The sequence below is a fragment of the Pinus tabuliformis genome, chromosome 9 (assembly GCF_031772625.1).
Source record: "Pinus tabuliformis cultivar Carrire ecotype Pingquan chromosome 9, CPIR1, whole genome shotgun sequence".
Lineage (NCBI taxonomy): Eukaryota > Viridiplantae > Streptophyta > Pinopsida > Pinales > Pinaceae > Pinus > Pinus tabuliformis.
Window position 1 is genome coordinate 979,674,422 of NC_142307.1, and position 25,566 is coordinate 979,699,987.

The 25,566-nt window shown below is 43.1% G+C and overlaps 1 protein-coding gene across 6 annotated transcripts in view; it reads left to right on the forward strand.

The window, feature by feature from the left end:
- The window catches only part of LOC149152008 (propionyl-CoA carboxylase), a 522,038-nt gene that overhangs the window by 123,400 nt on the left and 373,072 nt on the right, over nt 1–25,566 (forward strand). For all 6 annotated transcript variants that reach the window (XM_089439612.1, XM_089439615.1, XM_089439611.1 and 3 more), the window contains 2 exons: nt 13,847–13,887; nt 14,846–14,959. In XM_089439612.1, the coding sequence (XP_089295738.1) occupies nt 13,847–13,887; nt 14,846–14,959 (155 nt within the window). The remainder of the gene's footprint in view (nt 1–13,846; nt 13,888–14,845; nt 14,960–25,566) is intronic.

Sequence of the window (25,566 nt, forward strand, 5' to 3'; positions counted from 1 at the left end):
AGGATAGTGAGTGGATCGAGGGGAGCTTCATGTTGGATAGGATTGCCTGGGACCCTGGTATTGAAGGATTCTTTCATATCAGGACAGTGCAGAGGTCAGGCACGATCCAGTGGCACAGCTGGGACCCTGGCACATTTTGCAGTGACAGTGGGGAGCAACAATTAGAGAGGATGCTTGCTTAGGCATTACTTGAGGACAAACGATTTTTGGTGCATTAGAGGAGCTTACCGGATGAGAATCCTACTTGGGAGGGCGACTGCATACTTTAGCATCCAACATTGAAGTTGCTTGGGGATAAGCAGCATTTGGGAGGGAGCACTATAATGTCCCTTCCTAAATTATTTTGGAACAGGATTAATTTCTACATTTTGGGGTCGATTTTGGAGGTGATGGGGCCCATTCGATTTTATTAGGAGGCTAGACTTAGTAGAAGTTACTTCAATGTGGTTAATTTGTATGTGGGGGCCACCCACACTAGGAGAATACGCATTCCCTAGTTCGATTTGCATGAAGGGGAAATCGATGGTTAAGTGATGGACCCACGATGGAGGGAAAATGGAGGGAAAAGTGCTCCACGAAATCTATATAAGGAAGGCAATTCTCCTCATTTCAACATCTTATCTTTTGACATATTGAACTAAATCTTAGTTGCTCGAGCTAGTTAGCTGGGTTACTATGATGTTTAGCACACGAGTGTCTCTGAGCAGAGATCTCAACCCTTGCTTCGATGGACTTCTAGTGCCAACCCTAGGAGGGAGTTATTCTTCATCTCAGTTCGTAGCAGCAGTAGGGAGACGAGTTATAGCAGCTATAAGTCGAGTACCAGTGGTAGGGGGAGTTACAGCAGTGCGGGGATTGTGCAGTCACAACGTGAAGCACTCTGGGAAGTGGGAGAGACAGGAGCATTCTTTATCATTTTCAGGAGCATAGAGGGCAGCTATAGACAAGAGGACCATCCGACACGCAACTCTTATTTCATCACATGCAGGATTGCGTCATCTCCTCCATGACTACGCAGTCATTGGAGTGAGACTCTTTGGGGCAGCAGCATCCGGGGGAGTTTGGAGCTGTGGTGCTGGGAAATCATTTGGAGGGCCATTTGAGGAGGATTTTTGGAGTTGGGAGAGAAGAGATTGACAAGATCAGTCACAGCGACATAATTCGAAATTGGAGGAGGGCCAAGCTGTGAAGGGTCAATTTTTGAAGGTTGGAACCGAGGAAAACCCTTTCCGGGTTTTTCTGGGTTTTGGGCAAGGATCACACTCCTAATTTTATAGAATTTTCTGGGCAGCTATGAGGGGTCAAACAGGGATCCCAACTCAACCAGCAGCTAGAGGAGCTAAGGGAAATTTGGGCCAAAATTACGAGGTCAACATTTGGCTAATTCCTTCGTGGGTTATTCTGGGGTTCTTGTGTAGAGGTTGGGATTAATTTTCCAGAATTTTCTGAGCAGCAAGGAAGGCTCTAGCAATAGATCATTTCAGGCAGCAACACCTTTCTGGGCAGTGATAACGTAGTTCTTGGGCTGGATTACCAACAGATTTGAGGAGGGTGTTCTATTGTTGATTTTGGGCTTTTGCTAGCTTGCCTAGAGCAAGCCTAGGTGCACACATTCCAACACCATGTTGTACACCTTGTTAGTATCAGCCTTTCCAGCCTTCCTTCAGTGATCAAATATGCTCTTACAAAGTGATTTTAAAGTGTCAAGGTCAAATTTTGTCATTTCAGTGAGTCTTCAAGCAAAATTTGGTCACTAGGCATTAGGTCTAGGGTTTGCTTTCACTCATTCTAAAGTTGCCCAAATGTCAGTCCATGTCATCATTCAGTTGAGTGTATCATCATTCAGAGGGTTGTCATCATCATATTAGGTTCCATTGGGTCATGTTACACCTTGTTCATGCTTCAGTCGCACCTAGGCAAGGTCATTTCCTTCTCCTAGGGTTTTGAAGGCAATTTCTCTTGGATGGTCAAATCATCGGCAAAACTTGTATCCAGATGTTCATACACCTTCCCCTATCGTTAAAATACCCTATCAAATGCTTCCCATCCCTTAGATCCCCCAAATTCCTCATTTTTGCATAAACCCTAGTTTCTAGCTACAACCTGGCAATTTTCTAGGTTTGGCCTGTGTTTTGCCCTTTTGGACCCCTTCCCCTCACTCAATATCTGATATTCCACTTTCCCCTGCTTCCTAACATCCCTCCCCACTCCCAAAAATTTCCCCAAGAATTTAGAAGCCCCCTATCCCCTTCATTTCGCTCCATTTCGATAAAATTCCTTGTTTCACACATCGGGACAAGTCGCACTCAAATGATGTTCCAGAGCAATAAAAGATGAATTTTGGAAAACTGAGAGACGTTTTTGTCCATAACATTCCAAGGAAGAAAAACCTCCTTCACTTTTTGCACAGGTGTCATGGTTTTAGAGAAATGTCAAAATTACAATCGCCAGATCCAAGGAGGTTGGCCAAGGCACTAAAACGACGGAAAAGGCCCGATCCACTCCAAATTTTGGCCAAAGCCTCTTTGACTGAGCATGGTACTTTATTGGGGACTCCCAGCACAAATTCCAAAAAATTTTGAGCATTTTGGGTGATTTTTGGTTTTTAAGGCAAAAAACAGGTTTTTCTGCTTGACGGGTCTCACCCCCCGCGCAACCCTTTCACTTGGCAACTCTATTTTCAAAAAACTCAGCATTTCTGGATTTGGCATGAAAAGTTACACATGCTCACCCATTGCCAAGAGATTTTATGAAGTTTTGGGTCTCCTAAAAGTAAAAAAACAAGCAAAAAATGACTTTCTGCCACATTTTTGACACACAGAAAGCAGTCTTGGGAGATTGCAATTTTGGAGGGGCAAATTACAACCAAATTCAGAAATTCCAGTTGGGTTGGAAAGTAGACTCACAGACCTTTCCAACAAGTCTACTCTTGCCTCATTTGGACACCTGAAAGTGCCCCAAAAGTGCTCTCAAAGGCGCGCGACCCGTCTGGATTTGGCGCGCGACCCATCAGGCAAATTTCATAATTTTTCACTTACAGCTCATGGATTCGCCTAGCTATTACTAGTTTTGACTTTTGATGGGGTTTTTCACCCTCTTTGATGTAATTTATGTATTTTCATGTTGATGTGACACTTATTTACCTATTCTAGAAGATTCATTCATGAAATAGCTTGTATTTAATGAATGAATTGGTTTCCTAGTTTATAGAGGCAAGTTGTTTTGACTGCCTAGTTTTCAGTGCTTAGTTTAGAATTGGTTGAAACAGCTCCTAGGATAGTGAGCTCGACCCCTAGAGGCAGGGAAAGATGTTAGATGATCTATATTATGTACTCTCTTGCTCATTTTCATGGTCAGACTCTTGAGGGAGAAGCTCTTATTGTATTATTCACTGTATCTCTGCAATTTTTGGCAAAGGAAGACCAGGGTTTTGCAGTCCTTTTTGGGATTCTTGTGGTCACATGTATTGATGGTGTGTTTCTCTTTGTACTTTTAAGTGTGTTATGTGAACCATTTCCTTACTTTTCCTTCTGCAAATTAGGCAAATGAAGTGTTAAAGTAGAATTCATGACTGTCATGCTCTGCTTTTAAGTTTGCTTAATATCAATGTTTTCAACTGTTTAAGGGGAATTCAAGGTTATTGCTTGCTCTCCTTAACTCCTCACCAGTCATTCTCATTCATCCACCTCTATCAAAGGCATCAATATTGTTTCCTACCTCGCCCCAAAGAACCCCCTGCAGAAACTGTGTCCAATCCCCGCACCTAAAATTGCCATTCCCCAATTTTCCACCAAAAACCTAAAAATCCCAAATCAAATCTCTTGATCAGTTTACTAGCCTAAAATCAGTGTTTCCCTATTGGTTATCTCGCCCATTGAAGATCTTTACCGAGATAAACCGGAGAGAGCCCTCTCTTGCCTCGTAGGGCTAGCTACGAGGCTAAGTGGTTTGATGTTTCCTTGGAGTTTACCTTTTTCAGCCTGAGGTGAAATTCCAAGCGCTAACACACCTCTTCCCATTTAATAAAATGAGTAGACAATGCAGTTTGGTTGCCAATTTTGTGGTTTGATTTAATTTTATGGTGTTATTTTTACTATCCTCTTTGCATAGCACTATTTTCCCTAGTTTGGAACCTTACAACGAATATCAGTGATGGTTCCGGATCTATCCGAGGCTAGGACGGTGTATACCTTCATTGAGGGCTTGCTTGAGCCCCTGCATGGACTAGTGAAGTCACATGGACCCTCCACACTGCAGGAAGCAGTGTTGTGCACTAGAGATCTACAGGGGGCCATCCCCAAGGCTAGAGCACCTTTTCGTGCATGGACCCCTTTTCCACAAAAGGGGCATGAGACTAGACCTCCACCTCAGAGGACCACGTAGGGGAGGGCACAATTAGATGATGAGACACAAAAGGACCTCAGGAGGAGGAAGTTGTGCTTCACATGCAGGGAGCTTCTGGCAACCGGTCATCAGTGCACTATCTGTAGAGCACACTATATTGAGGTTTTTTGTGACAGTGACAAGGAGGATGAGGTGGAGCAAGATTGTGATGTGGCAGATGGTGAGAGTCCGGTAGATAGAGGGCCACCACCACCACCTCCACAAGGTGGGGCATCCCTTGCCCCAGCCGGGGGAGTCCTTGCTTCCTTATGCGAGATTCCCAAATTTTTGACACTGAGGATCAGAGGCACTGTACAGGGGCAGAGGGTGTTAGTCCTAGTTGACAGTGGGGCTACCCACAATTTCATAGATGCCCAGTTGGTTCAGAGGAGGGGCCTCACCATGACTAAGTTCGAGGGCTTTTCAGTCCTAGTACTAGGTGACCGTACCATACAATGCACTAGATATGTGCCTTCCTTGACAGTAGTTATGGGGAACTACTCGATGATGAACCATTTCTTTGTGGTCGATGTGCCAGACACCAATGTGGTGATGGGTGTCCAGTGACTGTATTCCCTTGGGTGAGTCACGAGTCACGACAGATTGGAGGAAGCCAAAGATGGAGTTTATTGGGCTAGATGGCAAACTGGTAGTTTTGAGAGGCATGCAGTCTTATCCACCTCAGACAGTTTCAGCCCACCGGATGGAGGCAGATTTGCGACATGGGGACATTGCATGGGCAATTGAGATGAGTATTTCAGAGGCTAGGGGACAGGCTCAGCCACCACCACCAGACATTCAGGATTTGCTGGACAGATACGCAGTGTTGTTTGTGGACATGCCACCAAGGTAGCCACCAGACAGGGGATTTGAGCACACTATTGAGTTGGAGCCGGGTGTGCAGGCAGTGATCACCACCCCTTATAGGCATCCGAAGGCCTATAAGGAAGAGATAGAGAACGCCATCCAAGAGCTGCTAACATCGGGCCAAATCAGGCCAAGTTCTAGTCCCTTTGCTTCTTCAGTGGTATTGGTGAAGAAGAAGGATGAAACCCCTCAGATTTGCATTGACTACTGGGCCCTCAACCGGAAGACACTGAAGAACCTGTACCCCATTCCCCGCATAGATGAGCTGATGGACGAGCTTAGAGGAGCCAAGTACTTCTCTAAGATTGATCTGCGTCTAGGGTAACACTAGATTAGGGTGAGGGATCAGGATATCCCTAAGACAACTTTTTGGTGCCATTATGGGCACTTCGAGTTCCTGGTCATGCCATTTGGGCTGACCAATGCTTCGGTCACCTTCAAGTCGTGCATGAACCATGTTTTCCGGGGACAGTTGAGGAGGTTTGTGCTAGTTTTCATCGATGACATTCTAATTTATAGCTGGACATGGGAAGAGCACCTCCAACACTTGGAGGAGGTACTACTCATTCTGGAGGAGCAACAGTTTTATGCCAAGGTCTCCAAGTGCGAGTTTGGTTTGATAGAGATCCTCTACCTAGGGCATATCATTAGTGCTGATGGGGTGTAGGTCCATGAGGAGAAGATTCGAGCCATTCGGGATTGGCCAATACCCCGAGATGTGACTGTACTGAGGGGCTTCTTGGGTATTTGCACTACTACAAGAAGTTTGTCAAGGGGTTCTCACAACTGGTAGTACCCTTGACCGACTTGACTAAGAGAGGGGATTTCACATGGACTGATGGAGCACAGGTCACCTTCGACTGCCTCAAGGAGGTGATGAGCAGTTGCCCAGTCTTGGCACTGCCAAATTTTTCCCAGCCATTGACCGTGGAGTGTGATGTATCCGGGGTAGGAGTTGGAGCAGTATTATCACAAGAGGGGCATCCCATTGCTTTCGAGAGTCGGAAGCTCCTGCCACATGAGTTGTCATATTCCATATATGACAAAGAGATGCTGGCCATCATGCACGTATTGGCCAAATTCCATTAGTACTTGGGGGGCAACAAGTTTCGAGTGAACACTGATCACAACAGTCTTCGTCACTTCATGGTGCAGTAGGGCCTCAATGACAGGAAGCAGAGATGGGTTAGCAAGGTGCAAGCCTATGACTTTGATATAGAGTATGTGCAAGGGAAGCACAATGTGGTGGCCAATGCTCTATCTTGAAGACCAGCTGGGTTATCCCTCATGAGCATCTGCCATGATTGGAAGGCTTAGCTATTGGTGAAGTACTCCAAGGACAGGAGGGCATGCGAGGTATTGGAGGGTACCCATGTAGATGAGCGTTACCGAGTGATGGATGAGGTCATCTATTACAAGGGGCGCATTTTCTTAGTACCCAACTCGCAGTTGAGAGAGAGGGTGCTCCAGGCAGCACATGATTCACCATTATCCAGGCACCAGGGGTTCCAGAAAACTTATATGGCATTCAGGGAGAGATTCACGTGGAAGGGCCTCAAGGGGAACGTGCTGCAACACGTACATAAGTGTGCGGCATGTTAGAGGAACAAGGGGGAACTGATCCACCCCGCAAGATTTCTACAGCCACTTCCCATCCTCGAGGGGAAATGGGAAAGTATCTTTATGGATTTCATCACAGGCTCCCCACAGTGCACAGGAAGGACTGCATCTACTTAGTGGTCGACAGATTGACCAACTATGCCCACATTTTCACCATACCCACTAGATACACAGTTGCACAGGTTGCAGAACTGTTCTTTCGGGAGATTTTCAGATCGCATGGGCTCCCCAAGAACATTGTGAGTGATAGGGACAACAGGTTTATGGTAAGCTTTTGGCAGGAACTTTTCAGATTGGTCAGGATCAAGCTCACTCCTAGCACCAACTACCATCCTCAGATAGATGGCCAGACTGAGAGGGTTAATCAGTGGTTGGAGGGGTACTTGAGGAACTACGTGATTGATCAACAGAGGGCTTGGATTCGGTGGTTGCATCTGGGTGAGTACTGCTACAACACCACCCACCACATGTCCATTGGTATGACTCCTTTCTGTGCTTTATATGGATATGATGCATTATCTTTTGCTGACATTGTTTTTGGAGACAGCCAGACCCCAAAGGCCAAAGACTAGGTCCAAGAGAGCCAAGACATCCTCAAGGCTCTCAAGGATAACTTGGTGACAACCCAAAATTAGCAGAAGGTATACGCAGATCGACACAGGATGGAGAGGCATTTCGAGGAGGGGGACTTGGTATACCTCCGGTTACAGCCTTATAGGCAGTCCACACTAAATCAGAAGGGTGCTGAGAAGCTACAATCACGCTTCTATGGGCCCTACTGGGTGATTAGACGAGTTGGAGAGGTGGCCTATGAGCTAGAGTTGCCTCAGGGGAGCAAGATCCATAATGTTTTTCATGTCTCATGCCTTAAAAAGGCGCCAGGACAACAGGTGACAGCAGTAGCTAATCTACCCCCATTGGATGATGAGGGCCACTTGGTTTTGGAACCTGAGGCCATTTTGGAGAGCAGGGAAAGGAAACTAAGGAGAAGGACCGCCAAGGAGTTCTTGGTGCGTTGGAAGAACTTGCCAGACGAGGATGCCACCTGGGAGGATGAGCAAATATTGGAGCACCCAGATTTGAGATTGCTTGAGGGCAATCAACATTTGGGAGGGGAGGATTGTCATGTCCCTTCTCACATACATTTGTAACAGGGTGCTGCTACACAATTTTTGCACAATATTGGCTAAGAGAACCCATCATTTTCGACTTAGGGACTTAGGAGGCAATTCCACTTTATTTGGTTGCTAGTGGAATGTGGGGGCCACCCACATGAGAATTCGAATTGGGCCATTCAAATGGTTTGGAGGGAAGTTGAATAGGTGGATGGAGGGGCCCACATGAGGCAAGGGAGGCCCAAGGAGTTATAAGGAGGGAGAAACTCTCATTTTGGGATTCATTCTTACATCTTGCAAACAAATTACTTGACTGTTCGCTCTGCTATTTAGTTGAGCCAACCGGCTATTTAGCCACGAATCTCTCAAGAGGGAGATTCAACCTCTACTTCGGGAACCTTCCATGCCCGCCCTAGAGAAGCAGTTCCACAAGTATTTCAGGAGTTCTGGGGGTGTGTCACATCACTTCCATTCAACGCAGAGCAGGGAGTGCGTATTTCTGGGCAGCTGGGAGTTACGGAGGGGAGTTTCGAGCCATCATAGAACAAGTGTTTGCTGGGAGAGTTAGTGGACTGAGAGAGCAGCAATAGGCCATCATTCTTTGTGAGTTTTTGAGCCAACAAAGTCAGCATTCTAGCAGTTCGAATTGCTAGGCTTGGGGACAGTGCAGAGGCCATTCCAACAGTTTTCATGGAGCTTGGGAGTAGGTGCCATAGGCTGAAATTCCGTCCGGGAAGTCAGGGATTTGATAGTAGAGGCTAGTTCAGGATTTTGGGACCATTTCTGGGATGATTTACAGGCAGTTTCCAGCAGGGCGAGTTTTGCAGTTGCAACTAAAGTTGGGCTCCAAGGGGGTTGAATTTCAGAAGTCTAAACCAACCAAAATCCTTCGTGGGTTTTTTTGGGTTTAGGCCAAGGTGTTCGAGGTTAAAAGCACATAATTTTCTGGGTATTAGAAGTGCACCTTCCAGGCATTCGAACTTTAGTGGAAAGGCAGTTTTCTGGGGCAGCGCAGTGCAGATTGGTGCAGCAGTTGGCAGCCTTCAGTTTAGCCATTTTCTCACCTGGGTTTGGTCATGCTTGTCCATTGAGACAAGCCCAAGTGCACAATCTTATTATCCATTGTATTTTTCTTTCAGAAAAGTAATAAAATGGCTCAGCAGTTCCTTATTTCAAATTTGCAACTTTTCCATGGGTGTTTAATGTGTATTTCGTTTTTATAAATTGCTGCACAAATTATTTGCTTTATATCACTTGTATTCCTATTTAGGATCATTTCATGTGGACAGTGGTGCAACGAAGCATATCATAGGGTCACATAATGTTTTTGAGACTCTAGCAGGATGGGACTCGAAGTTGCACATGGTTTTGGGCCACAAGAGTCAGTTGGAGATCCGAGGATCGGGTGTTTTGCCATTCAGGATGGAGATAGGACATATGATGTGGGTCCAGGATCTACTGTTTGTACCGGGACTCAGATATAGCGTGATTTCTGTCTCGATGATCGAGAGGAAAGGGTTTGAGGTCTTGTTCCAGGATGGGAAGGCAAGACTCAGGCTCAAAGGCTCTAAGTCCGATGGGATTGTACTCGGAGTTAGAGAGCATGGTCTCTACAGGTTGATGGCAAAGCCCGCGGATCATGGAAAGAAGCAAGTGGAGCAGGTACAGGTTCCAGAGAAGCAAGAGCAGGTGCAGGTGCAGATGCAGGCTTCAGAGGAGAAGGTACAGGTTCCTGAGAAGAAGGTACACTTTTCTGAGAAGGTCCAGGTTCCAGAGACTCAGAGGGAGTCTAGTTCGAGAGGGAGCTTACAGATTTAGAGGGAGACTCTGCAACTCAAGAAGAGTGCATGGTCAGTGGTGAGCAAGGGTGCTCCTACAACTGCCAAGAAGGAATCATGGAAAGAGTGGGAGACGTTACAGGATAAGAAGAAGCAGCAGGTTTCTTCCAGCAATGACAACGCCACTTCCGAGAAGGGCGTAGTTCACCATACATGGATTGCTGTGATTGTGAGTGCCAAGAGTTGGGCAAGCGTTGCGAGCAGTGACAATGATGACGAGATATTTCCTAGTCTTGGAAGTACCTCCCTCGTTAAGAGGGAGTGTTGATTTGTGTAGCTTGGGAGGTACTCCAAGATCTAGGGTTCATGGTTTGGAGAGCAAAGCACCACAAGGGCAGCTTGTGGGCTTGGAACCCAAGTGTGGGGTTTTGCCACCCATCGGATTTGGGACAAAATGATGATGGATTTACGACATGTGATGGATGAGGATGATAGTGCTTGGAAAGACGATTCCAACACAACAAAAATCGTCTAAATCCAAGTTGTCGTTAGAGAGATATTAATTTTTGAAGTTGACAAATTAATTTGGTTGTCAAGTAGGCCGACTTGATGTAAATACAATCCAAAAGAAGTGTCACTTCAAATGTGACGTTTTGGAGCCCTTCTTTATGGTATATATAAAAGGTGATATGAGGGTGATAAAGGCATCCATTTGTGAGTACAATACACCAAGGGAGCCTCTGAAATTTTTGGTGGAGCTAGAAGCCACAACAAAGGAGCATAGGACAACATGGAGGAGGTATGAGACAACGTGGAACCTTCTGTGATTGGGCCGCAGTCCTGTAGGTGACTGTGTGTGGTTTGAAGGGCTAATTCATGGGTTGTTCAGGTGTGGAGTGCTGGGTAGCTTAGGCCGCAGCAAGGAGAGGCATAACTGGGCTGTTTTGGAGGTATTTTAGTGGCTGGAACCTCTGCGTGGAGAGCTGGGAGCTACCTATGGTAGGCCGCAGGCCCTAACTCCACAAACAGATGACTGCGTGGACTGTTTTGGGGATGCTTTGACCCCTATATAACAACGTGGAGGCAGAGGGTATTGACAAGGGAAGACCACAACTTTTGAGGGTTGTTTTGATGGTTGGTTGAGGGTTGTTACATCACTGTTTGGTGCCCTAACCAGTCACTGTGGTGACAACAACAAAAGCAGACTTGGAGCAATAGTTGGAGGTGTATTGGGTCCGTGTTTTTGGACCAGTTTTGGATCATTTGTCTAGCAGCCTATGGGAGCAAATTTGGAGGCTTGTTTGAGTGACCATTAGCCTTCATCGGTTTAGATTCCGTAGTGATTGGATTGGGTGTCATAGAGCTGATTGGAGGGCAGCGTGTTGGCTACCCAAAGTAGCCCTAGAGCAGTAGACAAGAAGGACATTGTTGGTGTGTGTTTGGGTGAAGTATTGCAGCCTTATGTGCAACACTTTGATGGACGAAAGTGATTGCTAGATTAGCAGATTGGAGCTCGGGAATTAGGCCTACCTAGAGAGCAGTTTGATGAGCCCGTGTTCATTGTAGTAGACGTGACTTGTAGCAGTGATAGGAGGCAACCCTCTTGGAGTCTCGATGTGTAGATGCCTTGATGGACTAAGGCACTACTAGTGAGCAGTATGGAAGCGAAGGACCGACAGGACGAGATACGACATAGAAGCTGCAACGAAGTTTGTCATTGTATCTTGTAAACCATAGACTGTTGTATTACTCAGTTTGTTTAATATAACGAAGATTGGGATTGTACATATTGTACAATTTTGTTTAAAACTGTGTGTATTGTGCATATGTGATTTATTTCTTTATACTTCCGTTGTGCAAAGTTTCTTATGGTTGAGATTCTTGGTTTGGTAATGTCAGTGATTTTAAGACTCTAACTTAGACCCACGGTCATGGAAATTCAATAGGGTGGACCAACAATTACGGAGAATTTCAAGGCTGGAAGTTGCTGCTCTTGAGAGAGCCAAATTTTCCATTCTAGGGCCTGCGCAAAAGTGTCACTGGGAAAAATTTGTGGGGCTGGATTCATCTCTCTTGTGTTGGATTTTGGAAGGAAATCCTCTCACTTCTTTGGGAGGAAATTTTCAGGGAAGTTCTATAGCGGATTGAGGAATGATAAGAGCTATATTTAGCAGTTGTGGTTGTGGAGGACGTAGTTTCTGCCAAGGAGGGCGTAGCACCAATTTTGGGTAATTCCTGGAGGTCAGAATTAGCCCAAAACATTTCCAGGTTCTGTCGGTCAAGGGTCAAGGAGTTGACTCTTAAGTTTGCAGAATTTTTGGGGGAGTTTTGGTGCCCCAAACAACATAATTATTTGGCAGCCAATGGCATTAGGGGAATTTTGAGGTCTAAAATGGGCGTATTAAGGAAATTTTAAAATAATAGTGGAAATAATAAAATAAGATTAGATTACATCATCAAATTTTAGAGGGAAAAAAGAAAAAACTATTTTTTCAACTTATCTCCCTATGGGTTTACTCAAATTTTGAGCGGCAACACCCGTTGGATGCAAAATTTGATTCCTCATCCAAGGAGTACCCATGTTGCATTCTTTCGATGGACCGTACTACACGAAAAATGAGAAATACATGGAAAACGTGATTGTTATCACATTTTTTGATGTATTTCTCATTTTTCATATAGAAGGGTCCATATAAATTATGCAACATGGGTACTCCTTCGATGAGAAATTGAATTTTGCATCCAACGAGTACCCCCGCTCGAAATTTGAGTAAAACCTTAGGGAGATAAGTTGAAAATACGAGTTGAAAAAGTAGTTTTATTATTTTATTATTTTTTAATCTTTTTACTTTTTTACTCAAAAATTGGTGAATCATCCCCCATGGTTGACATCATCATCTTGAATCCTATTGGTTTTATAAAGTTTATTTTGGTTGTATATTTTTCTTAGGAGTCCCATTTTAGACCTCAAAATTCTCCTAATGGGAGGAGCGAGCTGAAATTTTGGGTCCCAGGTGGTTGGTAGAATTTTCCAAAACCCTTTTTGGGTTTGTGGTGGAGAGCCCAAGATTAATTTGGCAGAATTTTCTGAGCACTTTTGGAGGCTCAAACAGGGGTTTCTTCTTGCCAGCAGTTGTAGAAATTCCAGGGTCAGTGCAGTACATGGAGGAGAAGTCTTCGCTTTTGCATGCGGGCAACATTTTTCTTACCTGGGATTGTCTAGCTTGCTTTGGCAAGCCCAGGTGCACACTTCCTATGCATTGTACTCTCCTTTTGATAATGAAATGGCTTAGGATGGCACAGTTCTGGTGCAATGTTATGGGTGTTTAATTGTTGTTTGAATTTTTCTGTGTTGCATGTGTATTTTGCTTAATATCGCTGTTAATTTTCCATTTGGAACATTACAAAATTGTATGTTAAAAAGTCTGTTCTTTATTTGTCTTGCTCTACAAAATTGTTGTTATGCCACTTGAGTTTATATTTATTTATATTATAGAGTGTATGAGCCGAGGATTCATTAATGTGGTCATGGTCATGTAATGGTAAAGTTATGAATAGTATGAGCTATAATTTTCTATGCTGTTATTATAGTTCCACTATTATGTCAACAATTAATGAATAGTTGATTGTTAACAGTTAAACTGCAGTGTGAGCATTAGCTATTTTAGTTGAAGTTCCGCTCTTATCTTAACAATTGAATTTTAATGAACAGTGTGTAATTGCTAACTGTTAAACTATAGCATGAGCATACAATGTGGTGGTCTCTCAAGTTTAAATATTTTAATATATTTCATCACACATATTAACATTCCCTGGATCTTTAAAAGTTTAAAATTGTAGATATGTTTAAGCATTTGATTAACTTTATTGTATCCATACTATGATGATAATCTGCCAAATTTCAAACTCCCTGCGAATTTCTGTATAACAAAGACCGACACGGCTGAATATTGCTGCTATGGTTTCAACTGCTATATAATAATTTTTTATATGGGGAAGACATTGTTATCATCTCATAAGTTTAAAGTTATGTACTTTATAACCTTTTAAAGGACATTGGAATGTTTATGTCGTTGCTTGCAGGATCAGGCTCTGTTATTCCCAGTTCCAAATTTCCACAAGGGGTATTAAATATTTACCGACTGGCATACTGTTTCTATTCATTTGTGTTTTTAGTTTCCTTAATCAAAATTACATAGGGTATGGAAAAGTTAGGCTGGCATATACTGAATGTTTATATATTAAAGACATGTATCAATGTTTTAAAACTCCCAGAACATCAAAATTTCTGAGGACCAGGACTTACTGCATGTTACTGCAGGATGCTTCCTCTGGCTATCTCAGTTTCTAATTTTTCCTGTAAAGTTTTATCATAAAAGTACATCAACAAATGAAAAATATTGAACCAGATAGGCATGTTATTTGTGGAATAACTCTAGGGTAACATGCAGAATTAGACTAACTACTTTTCAATGGTCTAAAAGGAAAAGGAAAATGATAAGAAAGTAGCCGAGGTGCTTGAAATAGATACTTGTTTAGCATTTGTTGCTGGGTTGAAAGAGTGTCGAGTCAGCTAAAAGAGTGTCGATTCTGCATTTCAAGAATACTAAACCATGAATGTAAATCTGATGGTTTTCATGCTGAAGCCAATGAGTGCTGCTGAAGTCCTGAAAACATTGTTTCCTGGATTATTCAACCAGGTCATTATTGTTCAACTTAGTGTATACTGACCCATAATGTGTTTATTTCCTTTTAATATGGAGATAATTCTAAGGCATTTAAGATATAGCAGTAAATTTGTAACCATGCTTTCAAATAAAGATTAAATCGAAGGACACTTCCTATCAAGTTTTGCATATTTACATAATGTGAACAATGACGGAACAAATATGTTTAATCATCTAGTCTTTAATATTTATTGTGTTCTGTCCAATTCTATTTGAATTCAGTGGGATTCAAATTTATTGTTGGGAAGTAAAGTAATGAAAAATGGTCCAGGAGACAATCAAGCTTTTTGGATTTCTTGTTTTGGGTTATGTTTGCATGCAATGTTGACATCATCTTAGTGTGATGCATAATAAGGGTGTCAGTACATACCTTGGAGCAGCTCCTATTGTTCATGTATTGGAGGAGTCTCAACCAAATGTAATAATCACATCACGTCTGGCTGATGCTGCTTTATTTCTTGGACCAATGGTAAGATTCACTTTTCAATTTGTTTTGTCTGTTTCATTCTTGAATCGTTTATTAAGGAGAATCCCTATTTGGTGGAACACAATTTTAGGAAAGGATAAGTTTAGTATGTGTCTTTCTTCAAAGTTTTGATGTTCCTTGTCTTTTTCTAAAATGCTTTTGTTATGTGTTTCAATGATGTTTTAGGGAATTTGAAAACAGTAGAAGAGAGATCATATCAATTTGAGTTCTTTGTTATGATAAAAGGCCATATCTAAGTATTGTCCATGGAAGTGTTGCAACTTCCCACGAACTGAATAAATATCCACTACTTTGCAACTGTTATTAGATCATAAGTAAATCATCCTTATTTGTAATTAAAAACAATTGTGTGACTGATGTTATAATCTGTCATAGATCCTTTTCAAATATTCTGAAAAGAGCAGATATGGTACTATAATTTATAATATATTTTCTTTTTAAGTTTGAAGGTCATATGACGGACATTGTAATGTCCCCGCTAATTAATTTTGTTAAGTTCGTTCTAATTTTTGCAAATTTTGGCAATTGGGAATATTTTTGGTGTAAAAACTTTGGAAAAGTGGGTTGAGGAGGCACCACTTAATTTTTGGGAGAATGGAGGCTTCAAACATTGGAGGAAAAAGAGAAATTAACTTGATAGTGGAATGTGGGGTTCACCTCAAGGAGGGAATTCGAACCCCTTGAGGAAAATTCATTGTGGAGGGAAAAATTCAAGAGAGGGGGTTGAATTGGGGGGCCCACAAGGAGAGAAGAGGCAGCAGAGGAGCATCATTTTGGGGCTTTTTAACAATTTGAAAACTGAACCATTGTTTGCTTGAGCTGTTTAGCCAAGTCAACTTGTGCTGCTTAGCACAAGGGATTTCCAGGCGGAAATTCCAACTCTCTCTTCGGTGAACCTCAAGTGTCACCCTAGGAGAGTTATTTGCTACATTTTGGAGCTGACTGCAGGAGTATCTCAGCCTGTTCTGCGTGTGGATGCTGGATTCCAGGATTTTTGGGAGTGATTTGCCTTGGTTTTAGCTGGGGTTTTGTGGTGGTTTGCAATGCTGGACTTGGGGGAATCCTTCAGGCTGAAATTTGACTTTCTGGAGTTGCACGGGAGCTCCCTGGCTAGGCTTGTGCAGGGCTTGGTGGAGCTGAGCTAGAGGGGTGTGAAGGGAGTGGATTTGGAAGCCAATTTTCAGAGGGGTTTTTGTGGTGAGTTTGGTGGTGTTCCAGGAGGATTTTTGTACCTATTTTGTAGAGCCATTCTAGAGGGTGGGAGTTTCTGGCTGGAGGAGGAGCACACATTTCTTGAGGGGTCCCGGGTTTGGTTGGAAAGAGCCTGAACCCTTCCTGGGTTTATGTGGGGAGGTTACAGTGAAAATTTCAAAATTTCTGAGCACTCTAGATGGCTGAAACACCTGATCCTTTCCAACCAGTAGCGACAATTTTTCCAGCAGCAGGGCACAATTCATGTGGGGAGACTTACCAACACTTTGAGCCATTTTTGACACCTGGGTTTTGCCATAAGTTTGCAGTAGCAAGCCCAGGTTCCTCTACTCTCATTGTACTAAGATTTATCCATATTAATTAATAAAATGGCTCAAAATTTTACTCCTATTTTCTGTGTTTAATGTCTGTGGTTGTGCATTTCTAAATTTTGTAGCTATAGCTAGTTCATTGCTTCTGTTATTTACTATATTTTTCCTAGAGGGAGTATTACAAATATTTGCTCGTAGTTGAGCTGGGTCCCTCTAAGTCAGGGACCTTCAAATTAGTGTTTTCTACTTGTTGTTGCCTGGAATGTACAGGCAGCGTGACCACTGCTCAAGGTGGGGCTGTCACCTTGATACACGCCCACTCTGTTCTAGATGTCTCCCAACAACAAACTATGGGGGGTAGTGTTGATTTGTGTAACTTGGGAGGTACTCCAAGCCCCAGGGTTCAGGGTTTGGAGGGAAAAGCACCACAAGGGCAACTTGTGGGCTTGGAACCCAAGTGTGGATTTTTGGCAACCCATCGAGATTTGGGACAAAATGATGATGGATTTACGACATGTGATGGATGGGGATGATAGTGCTTGGAAAGACAATTCCAACGCAATGAATATCGTCCGAATCCCAGTTGTCGTTGGAGAGGTATTGATTTTTGAAGTTGACAAATTAATTATTGGTTGTCAAGTAGGCCGACTTGATGTAAAAGAAAGCCAATGGATGTGTCACTTCAAATGAGACATTGAGCCTTCATTTGTGTATAAATATGAAGTGATATCTAAGTATTACCCGTTAGAGATTTTATCTGTATTCTTTGGTTTATTTTGCCTACTTTTTTAATTACTAACAAGTTGTTTAACCATATAAATACTAAAATAAACACAATACAGTCTTAACCATCTACAGATTAGCAGCTGAAAGAAATGAACAAACACACAAGGGACACCATTATTTTTGGACAATCGTCCCCTGAAAAACCCAACTTGGGAAAACCGGTGCAACAGTTCTGAGGGTTTTATTATTAAGCAACTTTTCTTGAGTACATTGGGTGCCAAACTGGCTCACCCGACAGAAGTAAAGAAAGCTAATATACTATTTTTTGATCCTTAAATAAGACCATGAATTAATTTTAAATATTGTAATGCTTGAATTCTCTAATTTTATCTCGATTAAACTCTTTGGCGAATATTTATAATTATATATTTTAATTAATAAATATAATTAACTATTACTCTATTACTCTATTTTTGGGGTTTATAACTAACTAATATTTTTTCTAACAATTTTAAATTAAATTATTTTATAATTTTAATTTAATTCATTTTTAATTTATATTTATCAATATATTTATCAATATATTTGCAATTAGTTTATTTTATGATTTACTTAATTTACTTATTCTAGTATATATTTGTAACATGGTCCACTTACATTTCAATTTGAATATTAATAACCAAATTTTTCTTATTAAAATAATAATAATAATAATAATAATAATAATCATATATATATATATATATATATATATATATATATATATATATATATATTATACCCCTTATCATAGTCAAACTAGCCGTTATCCGGTCAAATTGAGCTGTTGTCTTTTTAGCCGTTACAATTGAGTCATGGGATACTCTGCCCTATCTATTTAATGTGCAAAGTGAGATCTGCTCATTCAACTTGTCCTGACGATGAACCACACTGGTTGGTTCGAAACGCGTCGACAAAAGTTTTTCTATGTGATTTTCGCCGAAGATTCTTCAAAAAAAAAAGAAGAAGTAAAAAATCTAGTAGTAATACCTCTCTTCGGAAGCAGATATTTTGAAAGTCTGCCCCACAAAACCCTCTCCAGCACAATCTGAAGCACTGCGTTAGCCCTCCTAGCCTCTGCGTCAACCTGAAACCCTCTGTGTCAACCCTCTGAGGCTCTGCGCAGCCTCTCTGGCACTTTGTGTCACTTTTGCAGCCTCTGCGTGGGTCATGCTGGCCCTTCTGGCCTCTACGCAGTGATTGCTGGCCTCTGCGTGGTTCCCTCTGGCTTTGCGTCTGCCTCTCTGCCTTGTACTCAATGCCCCTCGCTGCAACACTGATCACTGGTTCTATTTCTCTTAGCAAACCCCGCTCTAGAAAATCGAACTGACCGATCACTGGTTCTATTTCTCTTAGCAAACCCCGCTCTAGAAAATCGAACTGACCGATCACTTCGCTGTATCTCCAACTGACCGTCAAGCCTCCTCTTATACTTTTTTATGTTGAGTCTTCAACAATCGAGATTATATCTCTAATCAATGGCTAAGATTAGATTTGGCTTGATCCATGTCATTTAGAACCTTCTAACCCAATTTTATATTAATACCCATTAATATTTTTATTTTCCTAAGTTTAGACTTAGGAACTCTTTTAAAAATATTAATTATTTTAATATCTCCTTCACTGGGTAGAATTTCCCCAAACCATTTCTAGGTCTTGGAGATCTCATGTGCTTTAGCCTTTCCACGAATTTTCATGGCTAGAGCACATCCGATGCTACCCAAAATCAACACTCCCTCTTAGCGAGGAATGTGCTCTAGTAATACTCCACCACTGAGCATCACCCTGATTATCTGGCACCGGTACCTATGCTGATGCTTGGCCTTCCTGCCCAACATCCTCTGCACTGCTGCATCCTGTACTGCTACCCATGGATCTACCACTGCCACTGATACATCTGTACGTCAGCTCCTTTGCATCTGTGCTACTGCTGGTCCTTCCTCCCAACACTGCATCTTCACTGCAACCCTCTCTCATCATGCTACATCGTGTTGCCCATAGCACTACCACTGCTACTGCTGCACTACAACTTAGTTACTGAGACGATGGTAACTGGATCTACCCAACGACTCACATCCTTGTTAGGCTAGAAACCCTCTTGATGTTGAAGCTCTCTCTACTGCTATCCTGTGCTCCCTCTGCTGCCTCTGCGCTGCCTCTTCCCGGCTCACCCTTGATGATGCAGGCACTGCGTGACCCTTCCTTGTTGCTACTTTGCTAGAAACAACTTCTGTCACCTCGGGACAATTGTTTTCTGCTGCTATTGCTCCACTCGGCTGATGTCCTTTAGTCCTCCTGTGATCTGCAATCATGCTCGGATACCATGTTGAAGTTTCTAAGTTTATTTAGTTAGAAACCCTCCATGCACTTTATCTGATTTATTCCTACCTACTTGTTATTTTCCTTAACAAGTTATTTACAATGTAAATACTGAAAATAAACACTAGTGCATGCTCAACATATTACAGATCAGCAACTAAAAGAAACAGAAACAAACACACCATATGACACCATTATTTTTGGACTAATGTCCTCGGAAAAACCCAATGTGGGAAAACCGGTGCAGCTATCTGAGGGTTTTCTTATTAAGCAATATTAGAGTACAATCTGGGTGTTGAAACTGGCCTACCCAACAGAGAATTTCCTTGGCAATAATACATCTCTGTTTCTGACAAATCTATTGGCTGAAAACACGAATAATCCTTCCGGCAGCTACTCAGCACCAATTTGCCCCAGAAACCCCAACGTCAGCCTCTCGCTGGACTGCGTCAGCCCCTCTCTGCCTCACGCTGGCCCTGCATCACCCCGGATGGGTCTGTGTTAGCCCTGGGAGGCCCTATGTCAGCCCTTCGGCCCTCTGCGTCAGCAACGCTGGCCTCTCTGAGGCTCTGCGCAGCTCTCGGTTGCCTCTGTGTGAGCCCTGGCTGGCTCTGCGTCACTCTCCTTGGCTACTATGCTGCTTTCCCAGCACTATTTCTGCCTCTCTGTCTCTCTGTACTCAAATGCCTCTCAGATGCATCTCCCGATTCTATCTCTCGTAGCAAACCCCGCTCTAGAGAATAGAGTGACTGATCACTCTGGTGTATTCTCCAAGTGACCCTCAAGCCTCCTCTTATACTTTTCCTGTTGACATCTCAATGGCTGAAATTAAGTCCCTAATCAACGGCTAAGATTAGATCTGGCTTGATCCATGTCTTTTGGACCATTCTAACACAAATTCATATTAATACACATTAATATTTTAATTTCCCTAAGTTTAGATTTAGGGACTCCACTAAAAATATTAATTATTTAATATCTCCTGATCTGTTTAGAATCTGCCCAAACCCTTTTTGGGTATTGGAGATCTCATGTGCCCCAACCTCTTCACCAATTTTTGTGGCTAGAGCACATCTGATGCTACTCCAAATCGACACTCCCTCTTAGCAAGGACTGTGCTCTAACAATACTCCTCATTGAGTATTACTCTGATCATCTGGCATCGGTACCTGTGGTGATGTTGGGCCTTCCTGCCCAACATCCTCTGCAATGCTGCATCCTGTACTGCTGCCCATGGTTCTGCCACTTCCACTGCTGCATTTGTATGACAACTCCCTCTGCATCTGTGCTGCTGCCGGTCCTTTCTCCTAGCACTGCATCTGCACTGCACCTCCTCTCATCATGTTGCATCGTGCTGCCCACTGCTGCATTACAACTCAGTTACTGAGAAGTAAGTAACTGATCTTCCAATCTGACCTTCTTATTGGGCTAGAGACACCCACTGATGCTGAGGCTCCCTTTGCTGCTGACAAGTGCTCCCTCTCTGACCTCTGCGCTGCTGCAACAATTCCCTGCATCTCACACCGTTGCACACCTCTCTGTGCCATCCTGCATTGGTGCAACACTCCTGTGCCTTTCGCACTACTGCATCCTGCTAGCCTCGCGCTGTCTCGGGACTCCTGCATTGTAGCTCTCTTTGCAGCTTCATCCGCATCCGTCTCTACCCGACTCAGCCAGTCCTGCTACTCCTCTTCGGGGTTCCTGTATCAAGGTCTAATCCAAGAGGCTTGGTACCTCGAGGATCCTACCCCTCATCGCCTGTAGTCCACCTGACCAATGTTGCACGAAGCGGGGACGTTTTTTGGAAGCGGGGACACGGAAGCGTCATTTTCCAAAAATCTAGGAAGCGAAGCGTCTACTATATATATATATATATTTTTATATTTTTTTGCATTTATACTCAAAATAAACATCCCAAATACCAAATTAGTTGTAGAAGACATGAAAACATGCATATTTTTGCATAAATCAAGATAGATATAACATCCATTGTACATTAATGATTAATTATTCGAGCATCAACCATTTAGATGCATCAACCATCTAGAATCTAGATTCTTCTCCTCTTGTCTAGCCTTTGCCTCTACCTCGATTGTCTAGGGATATTAGTCAACATTGCCCAATTTTGATCAAACTATCTAATTCAAGACTTAAAATATGGTAGAAAAAGCTTAACATGCTTGATCGATGATTTTGACTTGATTGAAAGGTAATTTTTTGCTAAGGGCGTGCCGCGTGACAAAGGAGTTCAACAATTAACACCACCAACACTAGGGTACATATAGGGCTTGGTGCTCTTGATTAAATGCTAATTGCATACCTTCATACTTGATATAATCTAATGAAATGCCACAATTCTATTGATCCTGAATTCCTGAAAACTGTTAAGCCTGCTGAATTTTGAATAGGATATGAAATTCTATTTTCTCCATATGAAGTCCAATGAGGCTGCAACCACTCTCAAACATCCTAAGTCATTTCATGGTAATGTTAAAAACTTAAGTAAAAGGATGAAAATGAAAAATAAAGGAGAATGTCACTTTTACTTTAAAAATTTAACATTACCATGAGGGAACATCTGCTATATTTATATTTTTTTGCCTTCATTCCTCACCCTAACCCAAGGTGGACCCACCCCCAACAAGCAAACTCACCTAAAATTAAAAAGAAATTGAAAAAAAACGATTTTCTAAACGCTTTTCTGGAATTGTATGCTTCGCCCTCCGAAGTGCCACGCTTCGTACTGCCGAAACGCCGTATGAGAAAGCTTCCGAAATTTCCAGGAAGCGTCCAAAACAGGTGGAAGCGTGCTGCCGGGGACGCTTCCTAGACGCATCCGCATGGGACGCGCTTCGGGCCTTGGAACTGGGGGGGACGCTTCCTGTAACATTGCACTTGACTACAGCTCGATGTCTCCCCACTTTTGCTCAAGTGGCGCATGTGCACTCATGGCACAGTCATCGTCTGTCAAAACTTCCTTCTCTCCCTGTGTTTGTGCTGCCTTAGTCTCGGAAGACTCTCCCTTACTCCTCTTCCTTGGACGCTGGGTCGGATAATGACCTAGCTCCCCACAATGGAAGCACATGATCTTGGAGAGATCTTTCTTCTTCCGCTTCTCCTGCTTTTCCTCAGATGCTAGGGCCACATCTTCGTCCTCCTGGTTGACTTTGATCCCCTTGCTGCTGCTACCCGTCTTCGACCGCCGTCTGATCTCTTCCTGGCGAAGAGCTGCCCACATCTCGTCCCAAGGTGGAAGTGTCCCTCTATCCAGTATGCTCTAGACAGATACCTCCTAGTCTTCTGAGACATCATTCATGGCTGTCCTCACCATTAGCTCCTAATCCTGTGTCGCCCCTATAGCAGTCAATTGATCTCAGATCTCATTCAATCCTCCAAGGAAGGTGTCAATCGATTCTCCCTTCTTCATCTGATACGACCTCAACTGATTCTCAAGCAGAATTCTTCTCTGCACAGAAGTATGCTGGTACAGCTTCTTGAGACCCTCCCACATCTCAAATTTCGTTTCCTTCTCGCCTATGTGTGGTACTACATGATCCTTGACCCCCTCAAGGATAATGCTCTTAGCCCTCGCCATCGCCTCCTCGTACCTGTCATTATCATTGGGGTCAACTGGGACAACTATTACCTTCAAGGAGAAGTTCTTGACACAATTCCTTTCAAGTACGGATAAGATTATGGCCTTCTAGACTGTGAAGTTTGATGCTCCGTCCAATCTATCCTTGTCTCTTACTCCATGTAGTGCCATGATGCTCTTCTACTTCCCTCCTAGAAGTTCTCTGTTCGACTTCTTTGAGTCTCTACTTCCCGTCTGAAAGTTCTCTTCTAGACTCCCTTTGAGTCCTGATTTCCCTCCTAGAAATCCTTCTATCGCTGTCGAGATGCCTCCTACTCTGATCGTCTTGTGCAACCGCACCACTGATCCAGGTTCCTTGGCTAGAAACCCTCAGTAGCAACTCCTCTGGCCTTGCTTTGTCAGGTACTGTTCTAAATACAGTACCTCACTAGCTCCACTCTGCAATATTCCCGCATCCTTCTAAACCCTAGCAACTTGAAGGTGAGAGCTCCTAGGCTCTACGCAATCCCATCACCAGCAACACGGCCTCCTCAGCCAACTGCGTCAGCCCTCCCAGCTACTGCGTGAGGCTTCTTTTGCCTTCCTCAGCCTCTGCGCTGCCTCTTCCCGATTCACCCTTGATGATGCAGGCATTGCGTCACGCTTCCTTGTCACTGCTCTGCTAGAAACAGCTTCTGTCACCTCGGGACAACTGTTTTCTGCTACTATTGCTCCACTCGGCTGATGTCCTTTAGTCCTCCTATGATCTGCAATCACGCTTTGACACCATGTTGAAGTTTCTAAGTTTACTTAGTTAGAAACTCTCCATGCACTTTATCTGATTTATTCCTACTTGTTATTTTCCTTAACAAGTTATTTACAATGTAAATACTGAAAATAAACACTAGTGCATGCTCAACATATTACAGATCAACAATTAAAAGAAACAGAAACAAACACACCATATGACACCATTATTTTTGGACTAATGTCCTCGGAAATACCCAATGTGGAAAAACCAGTGCAACTATGTAATATTCCTAATTAGCTATGGCTAATTGGAATATTCGATTTTGTTCAATTTTTGCCTTCTATAGTTATTTGTAAATAAAAAAAGTGAGGAAGGGGGACATAACTCACTTTAGAATAAAAAGTCACTTCCTAGGTAGCACAACGTTGTGACTTAAAGGGGAGCCAAGGGGGCCAAAGGGGGACGCAGAAATGGAGCCCATGCAGACACATGGAGAGACTGCACAGGAGGCAAGAAAACGTGGCAAGAGGAGAAGCACGCAGGAGGAGGTGAGCCTAGGGATTGTGAGAGGCATAGGCTATAAAATAGAGAGGAGCCCCCTCATTTTGGATCATCCAGTTATGTGCATTCTGAGCTAGTCGTTTCAACTTCTGAGCACACTGGCTGTTTAGTTAGTCTGCAGCACTGTTTAGTGCATTGAGTGTCTCCGTTTGGAGATCTCACCCTTAGCCCCGGGGGACTTCGAGTGCCTGCTCAGGCAAGGTATTTCCATTAGCGTTTCAGCAGTAGTTTATCAACATTTTCAGCAGCAGTTTCATCAGCTTTCTGGAGGACTGCGCAACACTGAGAGAGGGACGCAGTTCTTCTTGGCAGTAGTGTTGGATTGGGGTTTTGCATGAGGATTTATGTTGGGTGATTGAGCAGGGGACCAACCCTTGGCTATTGGAGGATTTTTGGCAGAGTTTCAGGCAAATTTTAGAGGGGTTTCCTTCAGTGGCAGCGCAGAGCAGTGAGGAACTGCGCAGAACCCCAAGGGGGTGATTTTAGGGGGTCGGCTACTTCAGGAGAGCTTTCTGGGTTTTTCTAGGTTTCTTGAGTAGAGCCCGAATCCAGAGTTTCAGCTTTTTCTGTGGAGGGGAGCAGCCCTAAATCATCATTTGTTTTCTAGCAGCAGCAGCAGCACAACAACAGCATCCACGCAAAGAGGCCATTCTTGTCATTTTGAGAGTATTTCTTCACTTGCCTTGTGCAAGTCGAGGTGCCATCTGTCTAATCACCTCTTGTACTCATTTTATTGCTCAGTATAATAAAATGGATTAGCATTTCTCGCTACATTTCTTGTGTATCTGCTTATATTTCCGGTTTACATTATTATATGCCGTTCCACTATTATTTTATCACTTCTAGGTTATTATATCATTTGCACATATTTGGTTGGAGTTTTTGCTGGGGTTTGAGGAATATTCTGGGCTAGGAATATTACAAGCTATTTGAGGGTTTTCTTATTAAGCAATATCAGAGTACAATCTCGGTGCTGAAACAGGCCTACCCAACAAAGAATTTCCTTGGCAGTAATACCTCTCTGTTTCTGACAAATCTACTGGCTGAAACCTCGGATAATCCTTCCGGCAGCTACTCAGCACCAATTTGCCCCAGA